The 16,982-nt window shown below is 63.5% G+C and overlaps 3 protein-coding genes across 3 annotated transcripts; 2 read left to right on the top strand and 1 right to left on the bottom strand.

The window, feature by feature from the left end:
- Nucleotides 1-526: 526 nt before the first annotated feature.
- Nucleotides 527-4,379, top strand: ODF3 (outer dense fiber of sperm tails 3). Its single transcript, XM_004781037.3, has 7 exons — nucleotides 527-702; nucleotides 1,093-1,209; nucleotides 1,453-1,653; nucleotides 2,087-2,188; nucleotides 2,386-2,507; nucleotides 3,268-3,408; nucleotides 4,041-4,379. Exons 2-7 carry the CDS (start codon nucleotides 1,101-1,103, stop codon nucleotides 4,128-4,130), a joined length of 765 nt encoding a protein of 254 aa, XP_004781094.1. The 5' UTR covers nucleotides 527-702; nucleotides 1,093-1,100; the 3' UTR covers nucleotides 4,131-4,379.
- A 1,201-nt stretch (nucleotides 4,380-5,580) lies between these two features.
- BET1L (Bet1 golgi vesicular membrane trafficking protein like) lies at nucleotides 5,581-9,596 on the bottom strand. The gene is made up of 4 exons (XM_004781038.3): nucleotides 9,443-9,596; nucleotides 8,431-8,522; nucleotides 8,090-8,146; nucleotides 5,581-7,944 (listed from the first exon to the last, which is right to left on the bottom strand). Exons 1-4 carry the CDS (start codon nucleotides 9,459-9,461, stop codon nucleotides 7,777-7,779), a joined length of 336 nt encoding a protein of 111 aa, XP_004781095.1. The 5' UTR covers nucleotides 9,462-9,596; the 3' UTR covers nucleotides 5,581-7,776.
- Nucleotides 9,597-10,842: 1,246 nt separating this feature from the next.
- RIC8A (RIC8 guanine nucleotide exchange factor A) lies at nucleotides 10,843-16,446 on the top strand. Its single transcript, XM_045067283.1, has 10 exons — nucleotides 10,843-11,043; nucleotides 11,274-11,321; nucleotides 11,404-11,991; nucleotides 12,431-12,522; nucleotides 12,983-13,133; nucleotides 14,251-14,346; nucleotides 14,429-14,573; nucleotides 14,648-14,792; nucleotides 15,165-15,284; nucleotides 15,655-16,446. Exons 1-10 carry the CDS (start codon nucleotides 10,960-10,962, stop codon nucleotides 15,773-15,775), a joined length of 1,590 nt encoding a protein of 529 aa, XP_044923218.1. The 5' UTR covers nucleotides 10,843-10,959; the 3' UTR covers nucleotides 15,776-16,446.
- Nucleotides 16,447-16,982: the final 536 nt, after the last annotated feature.

Below are 16,982 nucleotides of genomic sequence, written 5' to 3'. Positions count from 1 at the left end.
CGCAGACCTGGGCCACAGCCCCAAGAGGAACTTGGACAAAGCCAAGAAGAAAGCACGTCTGCTCTTGAGGGCAGCCGTGCTCCCAGGGGTGGGCACAGCCAGCAGGGGCATGGGAGGGAGAGCAGCAGCTCCCCACCCCAACGCCCTAGCCTGCGCCAACCCTACACTCACCTTGGATCCCAGGATCCCGACTGCTGGAGGCTTCCTGTGCTCAGTCCCCCCTCCCCATCAGTGGTCCTCACTGGGGGCCTGGCTGACTAGGCTCTTCTCTGACCCTCACAACTTTCACTCCCCCACCACTCCAGTTCTGGGCCCCATGACCTTCATGTCCAGTACAGAACCTTGCTGTCCCTTTTCCTGTCCTCCAAACCTCTGCCCCTCCCGTCACAAAGGAAGAGTGGAGCAAAGTCCCAACCTGAACCACGCCTGGTGAGGGTGGGGGTTCTCTGGGCAGAGGCCATTGTCTCCATCACACAGATGGTGATCTAGAACCCACCGTCCCACAGAGCCACATTCTAGAGCTTAGGGCTAGGACCCCTCCCCAATTCTCCAAGCCCCCCAGGGAGAGGAGAAAGAGGAAGAGGCCTTCCTCTCCATGCCCCTTTCTCGGGAACTCCCTGGCACTGAGGCCAGAGTGACAGGACCGCCTCTGAGGAGGCCTGGTCCATAGGTTGCTCTGAGAGCAGCTCCTGGACCAAAGAGGTGAGGACCCTTCTGGAGCTGCCTGCCACCCATGGCACAGCCTCACCCAGGAACTTCCCACCTTTGCTTACCGCTCCTTGCCCAGCAGTGCCCAGAGTCCTCTGAGTAGAAGGAACCTGCCCAGAGCCCCTTAGAACCAGGGGGGGGTGGTCTGCGAGAGACAGTCCTTCTGGGCATGTACACGAGGGCCTGGCGCGCCTCCTCTCGGGGATTGGTGGGGGCACAGAAGGCCCCCCACCTCGAAACAGAAGTTCTGTAAGTCTGGGCCCAGCTCAAGACCTCACTGAGGAGACTGTGGCGTGAAATTCTGCCCATCAGTGGGGACAAAGCAGGGATGGGGTTAGGAGTCGGGTCTTCCCAGCACCTGGTCACCCTCCCCTCCATGGACAGAGCCAGCCATGGCAGAGGAAGTATGGGTGGGCACCTGGAGGCCCCATCGCCCCCGGGGGCCCATCATGGCCCTCTACAGCAGCCCAGGGCCCAAGTACCTGATTCCACCCACCACGGGTAAGTGCCTGGGAGCCTGGAATGGGTCTGGGGAGGATTTGGGGTGATCTGGGAAGCGCCTGGGATGAGGCTGGTGCAGGTCCGGGGAGAGCGTAGGGCCGGTCTGGGGGTCTGAGGGGTGGGTGTGTGGGGTGGGGCAGAGGGCTCATCCCTGGCTCTCAGCCCATGAACCCCTCTGGGGCCAATAGGGTGGGGACAAGGATGGTGTCTGGTTCCAGGCTGCTCAGAGCCCCTGTCCCACAGGATTTGTGAGGCACACACCCACCAAGCTGCGTGCACCAGCCTACAGTTTCCGAGGGGCCCCCATGCTCCTGGCAGAGAACTGCTCCCCAGGGCCCCGCTACAGTGTGAACCCCAAGATACTGAGGACAGGCAAGGACCTCGGCCCCGCCTACTCCATCCTGGGGCGCTATCGCACCAAGACCATCACGACCCCTGGCCCTGGTAAGGGACTCTGGGGCCCCCGCAGGCCTGCCCAACTCTGCCGACGGCCACGTGTGCCCTGTTACGGCAGGGCAGTAAGGGAACACAGGCATCCTGGGTCTCCTATCCCCTCATCTGCCTCACAAGGGACACCAGCAGGCCCGAGGCAGCGTAGGGGACCCTCTAGCCCAATTCTGACCTGAGCTTTTCTTGGCCTGAATCCTAGCACCAGGCCCACAACAGAGCCTGCCCTTTTCCCTCCAAATCCGCAGCTGTCCCCCGATTCCTGCAGCCCCGGACATCCCTGACCAACCTCGGGCACCATCTGTACGGGGGCCGGGAAGCCCTGCACCTGCAGTGTTGGGGGATTTCCTTGACCCCCTGGGCCAGATCCGCAGCCCGTCTGCACGGTCCTTTCCCTCCCAGCACACCCTCCACTCCTTTCCCGAGCCAGGTGACTACTTTCCAGAGAAATCTAGCAAGCACGTGTTTGACTCAGCGCCTAGCCACTCCATTTCCGCCCGGACCAAGACCTTTCGAGTGGACAGCACCCCAGGTGTGCAGCAGCCCTGGCAGCCAACATCTAGCTGGGCTGGGGACGCTGGCAGGGGCGCCGGGAGATGGGGGGGAGGGGGGGACAGGGCAGCCTGATGGCCGCTCTCCTGGAGGCGAATGGCCCCAAGAAGGAGCTGGTGGAGAGTCTGGATGCTGGCTTCTGTCCAGCCTGAGACTCAATGCCCGTGCGCCCTGCAGGGCCGGCCGCCTACATGCTGCCTGTGGTGATGGGGCCCCACACTGTCGGCAAGGCCTCCCAGCCCTCCTTCTCCATCAAGGGTCGCAGCAAGCTGGGCAGCTTCAGTGACGACCTGCACAAGGCAAGAGTCCCCCTGCCAGGGTGCAGCACAGTTCATCCCCCAGGGGTGGCCCCTCTGGCCCCATCCCCCAGATCCCACCAGACTGAAGCTGGTCAGCTCTTCATCCTCTGGGCCCTGCCACATGCCTGGCCACACCCTGTCGCACCCCCACCCACACACACCCCAGATTCCAGTCTAGGGGTGAGGAGAAGCAGACAGTGGACAGGGGTACAGATGCTGATCGCGCTGAGGAGGGCTGAGCAGGGGAGTGGCCTTTGATAAAGCAGCGTGCAGGAAGATGGGAAGAAGAGAAGCTGTCGATATTTGGGGGAGGAGGTTCCAGCTGCAGAAATAGCCAGTGCAAAGGCCCTGGGGTGGGCATGTGCCCGGGAGCTTGAGGAGCCTGGAGAGAAGGCCAAGGTGGCATCCCAGCACTGCTGACCTTGCCCAGCCATCGCATGGCCATCAAGTACCACAGGACAGAGTCCCAGCCGGAAAGGGGCCTCTCTGGCACACACCAAAGCAACCAACCTGGAACTGGCACACACAGGGTATCTTTTCCAGAGCGAGGCTGCCGTGGAAGGGCCACGTCCCACACAGAAGAGGTCATCCCCACAGGATGACTATTCTGTGGAGACAACAGGGACCCCTGACACACAGACATACAGTGGCTCAAGCGTGAAGCCCATGGCCCGATGCTGGCACCGACCCCCCCCCCACCCCCGTCAGGAGTAGCATGCCCGGGCAGGCTGAGGCTCTCTGAGCCTCTTTCACCTCCTAGACCCCAGGTCCTGCAGCCTACCGCCAGACAGACGTGCAGGTGACGAAGCCCAAGGCTCCACAGTACACCATGGCAGCCCGAGCGGAGCCCCCGGGGGACAAGACCCTCAAGCCGGGACCGGGAGCTCACAGCCCTGAGAAGGTCCAGGAAGAACAGGGCCCGGAGGGGTGGGGTGAGGGGTGGGGGGGCGGTCACAGTGAGCAGGGAGTGGGGACGATAGTGGTCACAACCCGGTGCGGAGGGGTCATAGGGGCACCACCCAGAGTGGTGGGGGGGCACAGCCTGGGGACCAGGAGCCCACAGTCCTGAGAAGGTGCAGGAAGAACACGGCCCAGAGGGGTAGGGGCACAGCCTGGGGAGCAGGGACCACAGGCCAGAATGGTTGGGTTACTGGGGGCACAATCCCGGGGGGGGGGGTTGCAGGGGTACGGTCTGGTGGGGCACAGGCAAGAGGAGCATGCCCAGAGTGGGTGTGGCGGGGAAGGGCCAGTGGGGGTCCCAGTGGCCATCCTGGCACATGCTAGCCTGGCACACTAGGCATCCAGGGCACACCACTGCCCCAGGGGCAGGTCCTGCCTCCCCAGAAAGCAGGGGCACTCACCATGCACCAGCCTCCGTGTTTAAACCCGGTGGCGTGGACTTGCTGCCGGTCACCTTGGCCCAGGCTCAGGAGGGACAGTGAAGCTACTGCCAGCAGCTCAAGCCCCAGGGACAGCGGAGTCTGTCAGGCGGGGCGGGAATGCCAACTCTTCTCAAAGCCTCTCCTCTCCCAGGTGACAGTGACCAAGCCCTGCGCCCCTGTTGTCACCTTCGGCATTAAACATTCCGACTACATGACACCCCTGGTGGTGGATGTGGAATAGCCCCGGGCCCACAGGAGCCGGCTGCCCAGAGCCTCTGCACAGCACAGCCACCGCCGGAGACGCCCTGGGTGTGGGCCCGGGACGCGGCCTCCACCAGGTGGGCTGCGGCCTGCAGGGCAGATGGGCTGCGGCCCGCAGGGCAGAGCTCGTTTAGACAGTCGTGACCAGTTACTTTTTCTATGCTTTCCCATTTGCTTATCTTGTTTCCTGCTGTGCCCAGATATTTAATAAATCCCAGATTGCATTACTGACGAACTGGTCTTGGCTGTAGAATCAAGCTTTCCCAGAAAAGGGGCTCCTGCCTCAGTGGCTGGGTCCTCTCCTGGCTTCCAGGGACTGGGGTCTGAGCAGAGAGGGGGGCTTGGGACCTTGGACCCCGCGCCACGCCTGCCCTCCTAGTTCTGCCACCGGCCCTGCACGTCACATCTCATCCCACACTCCGAGGACGGTCACACCGGCACCTGTCTCCTTCCATGGGGCCTTCTCCCTGCGTGACAGACCCCTCCCGGTGAGCTCTGTGCCCCACCCCTTGAATCCGGACTAGAATCTGTGCCCACCCTCAAGGAAGCAGCACTGCATGACCCGAGGCTAGGCTGTGGGACCTACAAAGGAGAAGCCCTTCTGTGGAGCAGAGGCAGCCCCTTCCTTTGCAACCTCCAGCACCAGCCACCGTGGTGGGGGTGCGTGCTCAGCACTCGGTGAGGCCACAGCGGCCCCCAGGCAGCCAGCACGCCGCCCTCAGCCTGCAGGCACCTGAGCAAGCCTTCAGAGGACAAGAGCCCCAGGCTCCGTCTGCCAGGCGAGGCCTTAATGTTCTAGGCGGAGGGCCATCCCCACCACGCCCGTCTCGAATGCCAACCACACTAACCGTAAGACACCAATTACCGCACTTGCAACTAAGGTTTCAGGTGGTGTTAAGAGCAAAGGCAACACAGGAAGCACCAGGATGTGGGCCAGGAAGGGGGTATCTGAGTGAGGCCAAAACCAGGCATCTCCAGAGGCTACCCGGAGTACAAGGCCAGGCATTGAGCACTGGAGTGTGGACTTCACCGCAGCCCTGCGGAAAGGTCACTGTGAAGACCGCAGGGCGACCGCCCCCACCTGTGGTCCCTGTGAGCCCACCAGCAGCAGCACAACAAAGCACAGTATGGCTGCCGCCCCTCCCCCCTCACTCTGCTGCCCCTCCCCACATGAGGCTGCTCTGAGCTCCTCACATTTATACATTTAACCCTTGGGGGTGAGTTACACAAACTCGGCAGAGGAAGTGACAAGCCTGTGACCAACTGCCTTAGGTGGGGGTGGGAGGAACATGAGGACCAGAGCAGGGACATGGTAGAACCAGAGACGGCAGGATGTGGGGTCCAGACCACCAGCGTCCCCGGCCAGTCTGTGGACCAGGGTCAGGTCCAGATGAAACTCCCAAGCACCCATGAAAATGAGGACACAAAAAAACTGTTTGCTTCATCATGAAGCTGTTTATTCCAAGTTTCTATGGTTAAAAGTCTTGTCCTTGAATTGTGGGATAGAGCCTGGCAGTGTGTCCTCACTTGGCAAAGGCTGGGCCCCGAGGTCCTCTTTCTGTCAATGGCTTCAGGGACCCATGTCAGCAGACGGCACAGCAGTAGCGCGAGAGCTGCAGACAGGGCAGGAGGGTGGAAGGCCACACAGGCCATGGCAGAGCTGCCACACCCCCAACGTGGAATCCATCCCGATACAATCAGAATGAGAGACGAAAAGGTAAACCAGAAAGGAACTAAAAGCCAGACCCCCAAATAGCTGGAAGGGCCACAAAGAGCCGTGGAAGTGGGGGTGAGGAGGCAGATGGGGCTTTAGGAGAGAACACAGCAGCCTGAGCTATCAAGAGGACAGCAGGAAGCACCCGTCAAGACTACCTAAAACAGAATCTCATCTAGCCTGCATCGAACCCATAGCGTGGTGCGGCTCCCACAGCTGAGCCACGTCATCAGGAAGAGGTCAGCAGCACAGGCCTGGGCGGGGACGCAAGAGTGTGGGTGCAAAATGGAGACACTACAAAGGCCTAGTACGCTTGGTGGCCACCAGAGGACATGCCCCTGTGGCAAGCCTTAACATGAGATCGGTAACTCAGAGATACAGTGCGTGGGGACTGGGGAGGGAGACAGGGGGCCTGAGAAGGAATGTCAAGGTGTCAAGGGAAACAGCATAGCCCCCCAGACAAGGAGGCAGGTACGCTGACCTCCCCGCATGAGAACTAGCACCCGGAGGGGCCAGGGCAAGTCAGAACAGGGCACTCAGGCGGAGGAAAGTAGGCTCCCCTCCAACGGGAGGCTGAGTGGCCCAGCAGGTACAATGGAGCAGCAGCTACGGTGACCATGTGAGGAGAGGCCAGGCTTGCGGAACGGACAAGGGACAGGAAGAGCAGAAGGGAAAGCAGGCAGCGGCGGCAGGAAAGTGAGGTGCCCGGAGCCGAGGTGCGGTCACTGTGTGGGAGCCATACAGGGGACTACACAGCGGGCAGTGCGGGGCAGCGCCCACAGTCCTCTGGGAGTCAGGGGAGTGACCGGGCAGGCAGATGGCAGCAAGGACAGAGAAGAACGCACAGCTGACCGACCGCTTCTCACGTGTGCTGACGCACAATGACGGTGCTGACACCCCACCACAGGGTAGGAAGCCGCTGGCCCAGCTGGGCCTGTGCTGCTGTGTGTGTGAATGGGGCTGGCGAAGCGGGCAGGGAGGGCCCGGGGGAGGCACGCCTGGAGAGCAGTCTGCAGAGGCTGGGTGGAGGGACTAAGAGTTGCCTCAGTAAGGGATGCTCACTGTCGAAGGGCCTCACGTGGTGGAGGGGAAGCTGCCCGCTGACCCTCAAAGGGACCCGCAGATCCTACGGAGAGAGCCCTTGTAGGGAAGCCTCCAGTCAGAGAACGCCTGCCCCCAACACACACCCTGCCTGACTCCAAGATGCCAGAGGGAACTGCTTCTAGATGTCTGGTCTCCCGGAAATCCATCTTTGGTGTCGGCCAGACAGTGGATGCTGAGAAAACGGAACTTTGTGCCCACGGATACAAGACTGTGAGATCCAGAAGAGTCAGAGCCCAGTGCCTCCAGTCCAGGCTGCAGTCCACTTCTACATCCACAACACCCTGTCCTCCCCCGAGGCTGACCTGCCCTGGCCCAGCAGCCCAGCTGAGCTGCCACGCCCAGCCCCCAACAGTAGTTGCCATCTCTGAGCTGAGGCAATGGTGCTCCAACTTCACCGCCAAACCCCCCTCCCTGTGTTGGCACCTCAGGCATCAGACGTGGCCTTACCCAGAGATGCGGATGGGGCAGGGCCCCAAGAAGTCAAAGCCCCAAGGGATAAGGGAAGGGCTGCTGGCCACAGGTAGCCGTGTCCTCGATTCCCACAGGCTCTGCCCTCTCACACCCACAGCAGCACAGGTGGGTGGGCGTTGGTTTCCGCAAGAGAGAGACTTACGGCCACGGGGCCAGCCAGGATGAGCTCGCTCGGTCAGAGGCAGCCAGGAAGTCCGGCCACACAGGAAGAAAATTCCCAAGTCCCGATCATCATTTCAAAGGAGTATTTTGTAGGTGGGTCCTCTGGAGCCTAGGACACCAGGCAGGGGAAGGCCCTGGTTGCCCCAGGCACCCACAGAAGTCAGCTCCTCGTGGCTCAAGTCCTTGCCCTTGACAGGAGATAGGAGAGGATGAAGAAGGCCACGATGAGGCCCGCGGCCACACCACACAGAAGCTTCCGGTTGTCTCGCCCAGACCTCGCCATTGTGGAAAAGCGCTTCACGCTCCCCGTGAGCAGCCCTGTCATGCTTGAGAAATCCGAGTCCTGAGGGAGGAATCCCAGCAAGGTCACACAGGGACAGCACCTCCACGACGGCCACGCAGGTGCCACAAGCAACATCAGGGGCCGGCACAGCAGGCAGCATGGGGCAGAGCTGGCCGCGATGCCCGCGCACGCTGCAGACCCTTACCATGCTGTCCAGGTACCGGTTCTGGTCTTCCGCATCCCTATCGATGTCCAGGGCCAGCTGGTCAGGACACAGAGGGGGCAAAGTCAGGTCAGAGAAGGCACACCGGATGGCACCTGACCCCCCCCCGGAGACCAGCAGACCCTGCCAACAACTCTGCCAGGCACAGTGCCCCCAGCAGAGCTCAGGAGATCCAGCTGTCCCCTGGACCTCACTGATGAGAGCTGCCGCGGAGCAGACAAGGAAGATGGGAGCTACCTGAAACCCTTCCCAGCCTCGACCCTCCCTCTGGTCCCCACTCCAGAGTGCCTGCCAGGTGGAGATGAGGCAGCACCACCACTGACCGATTTGAGCCTGGTGACCTTGGACGCCAAGCTGTCGGCCATCCGCTTATTCTCCCGGTCTAGAATCTCCTCCACAGCGGCGGGACTCTGAGCTGTGGGAAGGGACAGTCTGAGTGGGGGGGACGTCTACCTGTGAGCCGCGCCCTGGACCCCTGCCCATCAGCCCTTCCTGGCCCCAGGGCGCTCACTCCAGCTCGATCCGACAAGCTAGAAGTCTCAGGGGACTGCCCCCCCCCCCCGCTGTCACGCAGCTCCAACCCTCAGCCAGGGTCGGGCGCAGGGACCTGAGCGGACAGGCTCGTGTGAGCAGCGGGCACCTGCCGTGTGAGCAGACCGCCTGTGAACACGGCCAAGCCGCGACGGGCAGGTGCCCCAAAGGCTTCAGGCCCACCAGCACTTTCGGAGACTGAGACAGAACCTGTCCGCTCCGTCCACAGACGGCCCCAGGATACAGGGGACCCGCCCTCCGAAAAACGACGAACTCTGGCCCCGGGGACGCCGCAGAAGGGGCCCTGCAGGGACGACCTGAGCGCCGGGTCCGGAGCAGCCGACGAGCGACCGAGGGGGAACAACCGGAAGGAGAGCTCCGCGACACCCAAGAACCGGCTGAGGTCCGCTGAGGTCGGCGCGCCTCTGCACCCCACATCCTACGTGGCACCCGGAGCACGGCGCGTGCGGAGACCCGACACGGGACTCGTGCGAGGCCCGGGGAGTCCCAATTCCTGACCCTCAGGGGGTCAGAACCACCTCCCCGGCGGCCCGGACCCCACCGCGGCCCAGCCCCACGAGTCGCCGCGGGCGCGCCGCACAGAAAGGGACGCTGACGCCCTACGAACCGCTCCGCGCTCGCCCAGCCGCGCAGTCCCCCCGGCCCGGCGACACGGGCATCGGCGGCCCGCTCCCCGGGTGAGAACAGGGGCTCTCGGGACGCCAAGGCCCCTCTCCCAGCGCCAGCTGCCGGCGCCCGTGGACGGGCGGCCGCGCCGCCATACGGCTGGCTCCCCGCGCTCACCACGAGCCCAGTCCGCCATCGCGCCCGGCCCCGGCCCGCGTCAGCCGTGCCGCCACGGCCCCCGCGGACGTGGCTCAGTCCCCGGCAGGACCCTGCGACCCCGCCGCTTCCTGCCGGCGTCCGGCCCACGTCCGGTCTGGGGAGGGGGCGGGCCGCGGGGGCCTTCCCTGCCAATGACCGCGTGGAGGCGTGGACAGGCACCTCCACCGGCCAATCGCGCGGAAGACGGAGCCCCGTCCTACCCGCGGGCGCTCCCGGGCCCCTCCGCCGCGAGGGAGGCTGGAACGGGTCGCCGCGGGCGCTCGCCCCCGCCCAGGCTGCGGTGCGCTTCGAGGCCGCGGCCGCCGCTTGTGGGACTCGGTGGAGACCAGTGCCGGCCCCGGCGAGCGCTGCCGAAGATGCAGGGGTGACGCGTTCCGCAGGAAAACGAAGCCAGACGGGGGTGCGCGTGCGGGGACGGGAGGACCAGGGCTTCCCGCCGCCGCACTCGGCACCGGGAGTGGGCGCACCGGGAGTGGGCCTGGCGCGGGGCCGACGGCCCACAGGGGCTTGTCGCACGGTGCATGCCGACGCGCCGTGCCGTGGAGCGCTCCCGACAGCGCGCGGACCCCGGGACGTCCATCGCTGCCTTTCGGAAGAGGACGCAGGCCAGGCCGCCCTGCCTCTGAGCGGCACACCCGGGACGCTGCGGCGCACGGTCAGGCTTTGCCTTCACCCCGACCCTCCGCACTCTCCGCCTTCGTGGAGCGGCAGGGACGTGTTTCTCTCGCCCACCGCGGCCATCCCCGTCTTGGAACCGGCCGCTCCTTTTGCTTTGAGTGACCTTCCCCCAGATCACTTCTTTTCGCCCGGTCTCCGCAGAGACGGCGCGGACTCGACCCGGACCCCTGTGCGGCCCACCGCGAGTCCCGGATGTCCGTGTTCCCTCGTCTGTCCCTTCGGGACACGAGCCCGGCGAAAGCAGCGAGCTGGCCCTCGGCAGGCCTTCCAGCCCCCGCTGAACACGCCGAGGGGTCCTTCCCGCCTCGGCTCTGCGCATCAAAGGGGCCGCGGGAGGGCGGCGCGGCGCCTGCGGGCAGCTCCGGCCCAAGAAGCAGGGGTCCCTAGGAGGGTCAGGGACGACTGGGCCCCGGGTCGAACAATCCCCCAGTAAGAGCTTTGAAAACCCCGCCGACCCGCCGGCTAGACCAAGCTCCAGTCAGCGGACCCAGCTCGCCACCTTAAGGAGCCTGCGGCCCTCGCCCCGCCCCGCGGCGCCGCACGGCGCGCACAGTCCCCGCCCCGCAGCGTGGCGCACCCGGTCCCGGCGTCCTCCGCGCGCAGCCCTGGCCCCGCCCCGCGGCGCGCACGGTCCCGGCGTCCTCCGCGCGCGGCCCTGGCCCCGCCCCGCGGCGCGGCGCGGCGCGCACGGTCCCGGCTTCCCCCGCGCGCCGGGGCAGGGCGGGGCGGCTGGACACCGCCGGGAGCGGGTGCGCGAAGCCTCTCCCGCCTGCCCGGCGCGGGAGTCCGCGGGCGCCATGGAGCCCCGGGTGGTGGCGGATGCCGTGGAGGCGGGGGAGGAGGACGTGGTTATGGAGGCTCTGCGCACGTACAACCGGGAGGTGAGCGAGGCCCGCGAACGGGGTCCTCGCCAGGGAGCGGCGGGGCGGGGCCCGCGTCGTGGCCGGCCCGGGGCGTGTGTGCGCGGCCAGGGGCGGGCGGCGGGGCGCGCGCCGCGCCGTGAGGAGTTGCGGGGAGAGGCTGGGCGCCGTCCCGAGGCCGCTGCGCGCAGTCGGCCCGGGGGCCTGAGCCCTCGCGCCCCCAGCCGCTGAGCGCCCGCGTCTCCCCGCAGAACTCCCAGAGCTTCACGTTTGAGGACGCCCAGCAGCAGGACCGGAAGGTGGGCGCGGACCGGGGTGAGGGGCAGGCGTGGGTGGCCCGGGGAAGGGGCCTGCTGGAGCCGCTCCTCTCCCTGCCCGCAGAGGCTGGCGGAGCTGCTGGGCTCGGTCCTGGAGCGGGGCCTGCCGCCCTCCCGCCGCGTCCCCTGGCTGCAGAGCATCCGCATCCTGTCCCGGGACCGCAGCTGCCTGGGCCCCTTCACCAGCCGCCAGAGCCTGCAGGCCCTTGCCCGCTATGCCGGCGTCGCCTTGGAGGAGCCGGTCCCCGAGCCTTTGGATGTGGACGTTGTCCTCGAGTCCCTCAAGTGCCTGTGCAACCTCGTGCTCAGCAGCCCGGTGGCGCAGGTGCTGGCGGCAGAGGCCCGCCTGGTGGTGAGGCTGGCAGAGCGCGTGGGGCTGGGCCCGCAGACCAGCTTCCCGCACGACGTCCAGTTCTTTGACTTGCGTCTCCTGTTCTTGCTCACGGCACTGCGCACGGACGTGCGGCAGCAGCTGTTTCAGGACCTGCAGGGGGTGCGCCTGCTGACCGACGCGCTGCAGCTGACCCTGGGACTGATCCCGGGGGAGAGCCCGCCCGAGCTCCTTCCTCCCCAGGAGACCGAGCGGGCCATGGAGATCCTCAAAGTGCTGTTCAACATCACCTTTGACTCCATCAAGAGAGAGGTGGACGAGGTGAGGACGGACCTGCACCCACAGGGCTTCACCGTGTGGGCGCTCCCTGGCTCTGTCTGCCTGGAGGGCCCCTGCTGGTGTCCGGAGATCTGATGGGGAGAGGACCGTGGAGTTCTCAGCCCGTCTGGAGGAGGCGAGGAGATGCACATTTTGGGCAGAGGGCCTGAACGAAGAACGTTTCTAAGAGAGATGGAGTGTGTGTGGCTGTGTGGCTCCTGCAGCCTGGCAGGAGGGCGTTTGGGGCACGGGGAGGCCATGAGCGTGGGGCTGGAGTGCACCGTGACTTTGTCCTGAGAGGACCTACGCTGGACTGAGGAAATGTCGTCAGGGTGTGTGGAAGAGGACGGGGGTGAGGTGTGCGGGAGAGGAGAGTCGCGGTCCGTGTATAGGACCCAGGAGTGGGGCTTCCCCTCACGGGAACCCCTTTCTCTTCGGTCAGGAAGATGCTGCCCGTTACCGGCACTTGGGGACCATCCTGCGGCACTGTGTGATGGTCGCTGCTGCTGGAGACCGCACGGAGGAGTTCCACGGGTGAGGGACGCCTGCTAGGTGGAAGGGAGGTGTGCTGGTGTGTCTGCCGAGCGGTTCCCAGCCCTGGCTGGGACCGACGTCCGCGTGTGGCCAGGACGAGGGGTACGGATCTGAGGATGGGAACCTCGTTCTGGAAGCAGAGGAGTAGTGACAAGTGGTGCTGTGCTCACAGGACCTGTGCCTAGGCAGGTTCTAGTTTTCCAGAGATGTCTTCGGTGCTTCAGCCCAGACAGGGCATGGCAGGGAGGGCATCTGCAGGCAGTGCCCCCTTCCTTAGGAGCTCACCCCACCGAGTGGAAACACTGCCTTGGTCAGTCCTGCCCTCAGCTCTGGCCTCTGGTTCCTGTCGCCAAGCCCCCAGTCACTAGTTCCTGTCATATGTGGCCTCTGCGGGGGCATCAAGGGTTGAACCTACGCTGGGGATCGGACTCAGCAAGCCCTCCTCCCCGTCTGTCTTCAGGCACACGGTGAACCTCCTGGGGAACTTGCCCCTTAAGTGTCTGGATGTCCTCCTTACCCTGGAGCCGCGCGAAGGCTCCCTGGAGTTCCTGGGAGCCAACATGGACGTGATTCGTGTTCTCCTCAGCTTCCTGGAGAAGCGCCTGCACCAGGTGGGGAGAGGGACCTGATGTGGGGGCTCCCCGGTGGCTCTGACCTTCCCAGGCAGCCACGGTCGCTGCTTTAACAGTCCACATTGCAGAGTGGAGATCAGCCTGGCGGGGTGATTCGGGTGATTTCTGCGGCTGCTCTGTGGTCCAGCTTGGCAGACCATGAGAAACGGGGGCGCGCGTGCGTGTGCACACTCGGTCTGTCTCTCAGGCACGCAGACTCAGACACGTTCTTGCGGGTTTTGTTTTTTCTGGTTATCGTGATGAGTTTTCTGAGTCAAACAAAGAACTTTTTACAGCTCTTTGTGCATGTTTTTTGAGTCCTTGCTGGTGGCCTAAGAGTCTCGGTGTTGCAACATTCAGCAGCTCTTGGCAACGAGCGTCAGTTGTGTCTTGGCATCCCTGAGGGGACCCAGAGGCATCTTGAGCCAGAGGCTCCTGCACCCAGGACATTGGGGACCAGACCTCTGACCAGCTCCTCTGGGAGCTCGCAGACATCACGCAGGCTGCAGCCCGCACTGCAGTGAGACTGGGTGGACCTCTTGGGGATCCATGTTGCTCACGCGTGCTGGGAGCTGAGTCACGTGCATCGAATGGGATGTCTGTGACGGTCCCTACCGAGACTGCTGCTAGGCTCGTGATCCAGGGAGGTAAGTTGGGGGAGGCCGGCAGCTCTTCACTGTCTGAGTCTGTGAAGCCCACCGAGGAGGGATTTTTGTTGTGTTTTGGACGCTGGTTTTTGAGGACAGGTCGTGTGTCCTTGGGGTGCTAATGGCCATGAACAACTTCGGTGTACAGGTAGGGAGGGTAGCATAGCTGAGTGATTTGCCCAGGTCACAGAGCACACACGAGCACTCCTCAGTTAAGTTCCCACCGAAGTCCTCTTGAAGCTCACACGGATCCCCACTGCCCATTCCTGGCTCCTCAGCTGGCTGACTGTGGCAAGGCCTCTTCCTGAATGCCTCCTGCCAGGACCAGGCCTTGGGGGCGGTGGGGGGGGAGTGGTGCGTGTGTGCGTGCGTGCGTGTGTGTGTGTGTGTGTGTGTGTATCAGTTACTACCCCAACCCTGACCTCAAGTCCGGTGGGGGCACAGCCCCAGTGACAGAGGCTCCTTTGCAGACACATAGGCTGAAGGAGAGCGTGGCCCCCGTGCTGAGCGTGCTGACGGAGTGTGCGCGCATTCACCGGCCCGCCAGGAAGTTCCTGAAGGCACAGGTATGGGTGGGGGGCTGGGGGGTGGAGCTGGGCCCCCCAGATCACAGACCCGAGCCTCTGCAGGCCCAGGCTGCCTCCCCAGGTGCTGCCCCCACTGCGGGACGTGAGGACCCGGCCCGAGGTTGGTGAGTTGTTGCGGAACAAGCTTGTTCGTCTCATGACACACCTGGACACCGATGTGAAGAGAGTGGCCGCCGAGTTCCTGTTTGTCCTGTGCTCTGAGAGTGGTGAGTGCTGGGATCCAGCCCCCCGCCTGTCCCTCCAGACACCTTCGCACACTGACCTCTGCCCTGCCCCTCAGTGCCCCGGTTCATCAAGTACACGGGCTACGGGAATGCCGCCGGCCTCCTGGCTGCCAGGGGCCTCATGGCGGGGGGCCAGCCTGAGGGCCAGTACTCGGAGGACGAGGACACGGATACGGATGAGTACAAGGAAGCCAAGGCCAGGTGTGTGCCCCTACACCCTTGGCTCCCTCGCTCAGCCTGGTCCCTGTTCCCACAGCCAGATGGAGCCACGGGCGGGTGGGCAGGACGTTGCGAGTTAGGCACTGACTCCATAAGTGATATGCCCTAATGTCAGGACGTTTTGTTGAGAACATGGACTGAAGGCAGCTGGGCCGTTGGGGGACCAGGAGATCCAGCTGGCAGGAGCTGGTCCACTGCTGCTCCTGGAGGGAGGCTTCCTGCCACCCCCAGGAGCATGGGTTCCTTGCCAGTCCGGGCCCAAGCAGAACGTGTGGGACTCCACCCACTGTGCAGCGGCCTCCTGTCCTAGAGAGTCACTAATGCATTCCCTGCACCCCCTCCCCTGGGAAGCAGCATAAACCCAGTGACCGGGAGGGTGGAGGAAAAGCCGCCCAACCCCATGGAGGGCATGACGGAGGAGCAGAAGGAGCATGAGGCCATGAAGCTGGTGAACATGTTTGACAAGCTCTCCAGGTACGTGGTGAGGCAAGAGGGGCCCACAGCTGGGAGAAGGGAGAACAGAACCCCAGGCCTGTGTCCAGTCTTGTGAGCTCCAAGAGGTGGGGTCAGAGGTGGGCTTCGGCAAGGCTGCATTCCTGAGGTTTCAAACAAAGGAAATGCCCCAGGAAAGGCTTAGACTTGAGACGGGTGGTGGTTGTTCGTAGGTGATGAAGATTGAGATCTCGAGAAATTAAGACTAAGGTTCCAAAGCCACTGGGTACTAGTTGGGATTCCCCAGTAAATGGGAACAGCCCGGTGGAGCACTAGGAAGTAGTCGGGGTGAGCACGACTTCCACTGCCCTCTGCCAGGCCCCTTCCCCACCTCACCGTGCTTTTCTCACAGGCACAGAGTCATCCAGCCCATGGGGATGAGTCCCCGGGGTCAGCTGACATCCCTGCAGGATGCCATCTGTGAGACCATGGAGGGGCAGCTCTCCTCGGAACCTGACTCTGACCCCGACTGAGGACAGCAGTCGTCTGTTCTCCCTTCAGAACTGGTGCTGCTTCCAGAGATGTCTTGGGACTGTGACCCGGGGAAGCCACGTCCCTGTCTAGCTTGGAGATCCCTTGCTCTTTACTTCCAAAGTTCTGTTAATGATTTGTTTCTGGTCCAATTTCTTATCTGTAGGACTGTGAGGGCCTTGTCCCGCTGCAACTCTGGGAACTCAGCCTTGATTTCTGCAGCTGAAGTAGTCTTGTGTGCGCAGGGGCTGCTGCCTGGGGCCAGAGCTGGGCGTGAGCACACGCAAGCATGTCCACGTCTGGCAGGCTTTCCCAGAGCTTCTAAGCCAAGCCAGTGCTGCGGTTCACAGGAAAAGAACTGGCTAGAGCTATGTGTACTAATGTCAGAAACAAATTTCCAAGGTACGCTCTGCTCTTCCTGTCCCCACTGAGCTCAGGACTGGTAGCCTCTTACGCATCCGTGGTCCTTGCTCAGCTGTCTACTGTAGTGTCCACGGCGCCCAAGCTCTCACTGGTTGTGACAGTGGACTCCTGACCTTCCCACTGGTGTAGACCATAAATAGATGAAGGGAAGTGTACCTCGTAAAGCCCTAAGTCTGGATTTCTGTCACCTGCCACAAAATGTCACAGATGTCACAGAAAATATCATCTTGGAATAAAGAGTTTCAAGCAAGAGCGTGTGTACTGGATTCATTTCATTCTTTTCAGAATTTGGCCCTTTTCCTAGATCATTAGTCCTGTTCTCTGTTCTTGAGGAGCCCCCAGATCCCCTCTGCATCTGTTACATGTGCCATGGGTAGGGAAACCATCCCTAGGAGGGACCACACTCCTAGGTAGGAGCCGGGGATCAGCAAGCTGGGTCTGGGGGCAACCCCCGCAGAAGGAGCCTGTGCAGGAAGTATGAGCAGGCCAGAGGCAAGCCGAGGTTTCTGAGTGAGTAACGCCTTCCCGCAGCACAGAGGTTAATTAGGGGGCATTACTGGGAAGGTCTGGCGGGGCAGAGTGGGGACTGGGGTGCTGGTTAGCTGCCAGAGCAGAAGAGTTTCTTGGGGGGGAGGCTGAGGCGAATGGCATCAGGGTGGAGTGGAGGGGGTGTGGTGGTGAGGGGTGCTGGGGCTCCATGGGAAACAGCACTAGGCCCCTCTCCAGGGTGGAGCCAGGGGCGTGTTCTCCATCCTTGGGTTATTCCATTGTGGGGAATGTCCATGC

This window comes from Mustela putorius, unplaced genomic scaffold, assembly GCF_011764305.1.
Source record: "Mustela putorius furo isolate JIRA1106 unplaced genomic scaffold, ASM1176430v1.1 tig00000127_pilon_pilon_pilon, whole genome shotgun sequence".
Lineage (NCBI taxonomy): Eukaryota > Metazoa > Chordata > Mammalia > Carnivora > Mustelidae > Mustela > Mustela putorius.
Note: the sequence above shows the minus strand (reverse complement) of the source record. Positions and strands in the feature narration are given on the sequence as shown.

What these genes read in the sequence shown, in the direction of transcription:
- BET1L (XM_004781038.3), bottom strand. An exon ending in AGGTCACCAGGCTCAAATCG is followed by an intron (nt 8,147 to 8,430) that starts GTCAGTGGTGGT and finishes TGTCCTGACCAG; the next exon opens with CTGGCCCTGGACATCGATAG. An exon ending in ACCGGTACCTGGACAGCATG is followed by an intron (nt 7,945 to 8,089) that starts GTAAGGGTCTGC and finishes TTCCTCCCTCAG; the next exon opens with GACTCGGATTTCTCAAGCAT.
- ODF3 (XM_004781037.3), top strand. Translation starts at nt 1,101, where the DNA reads ATGGCAGAGGAAGTATGGGTGGGCACCTGGAGGCCCCATCGCCCCCGG. An exon ending in CCTGATTCCACCCACCACGG is followed by an intron (nt 1,210 to 1,452) that starts GTAAGTGCCTGG and finishes CCTGTCCCACAG; the next exon opens with GATTTGTGAGGCACACACCC. An exon ending in TCAGTGACGACCTGCACAAG is followed by an intron (nt 2,508 to 3,267) that starts GCAAGAGTCCCC and finishes TTCACCTCCTAG; the next exon opens with ACCCCAGGTCCTGCAGCCTA.
- RIC8A (XM_045067283.1), top strand. Translation starts at nt 10,960, where the DNA reads ATGGAGCCCCGGGTGGTGGCGGATGCCGTGGAGGCGGGGGAGGAGGAC. An exon ending in TCAAGAGAGAGGTGGACGAG is followed by an intron (nt 11,992 to 12,430) that starts GTGAGGACGGAC and finishes CTCTTCGGTCAG; the next exon opens with GAAGATGCTGCCCGTTACCG. An exon ending in CGCACGGAGGAGTTCCACGG is followed by an intron (nt 12,523 to 12,982) that starts GTGAGGGACGCC and finishes GTCTGTCTTCAG; the next exon opens with GCACACGGTGAACCTCCTGG.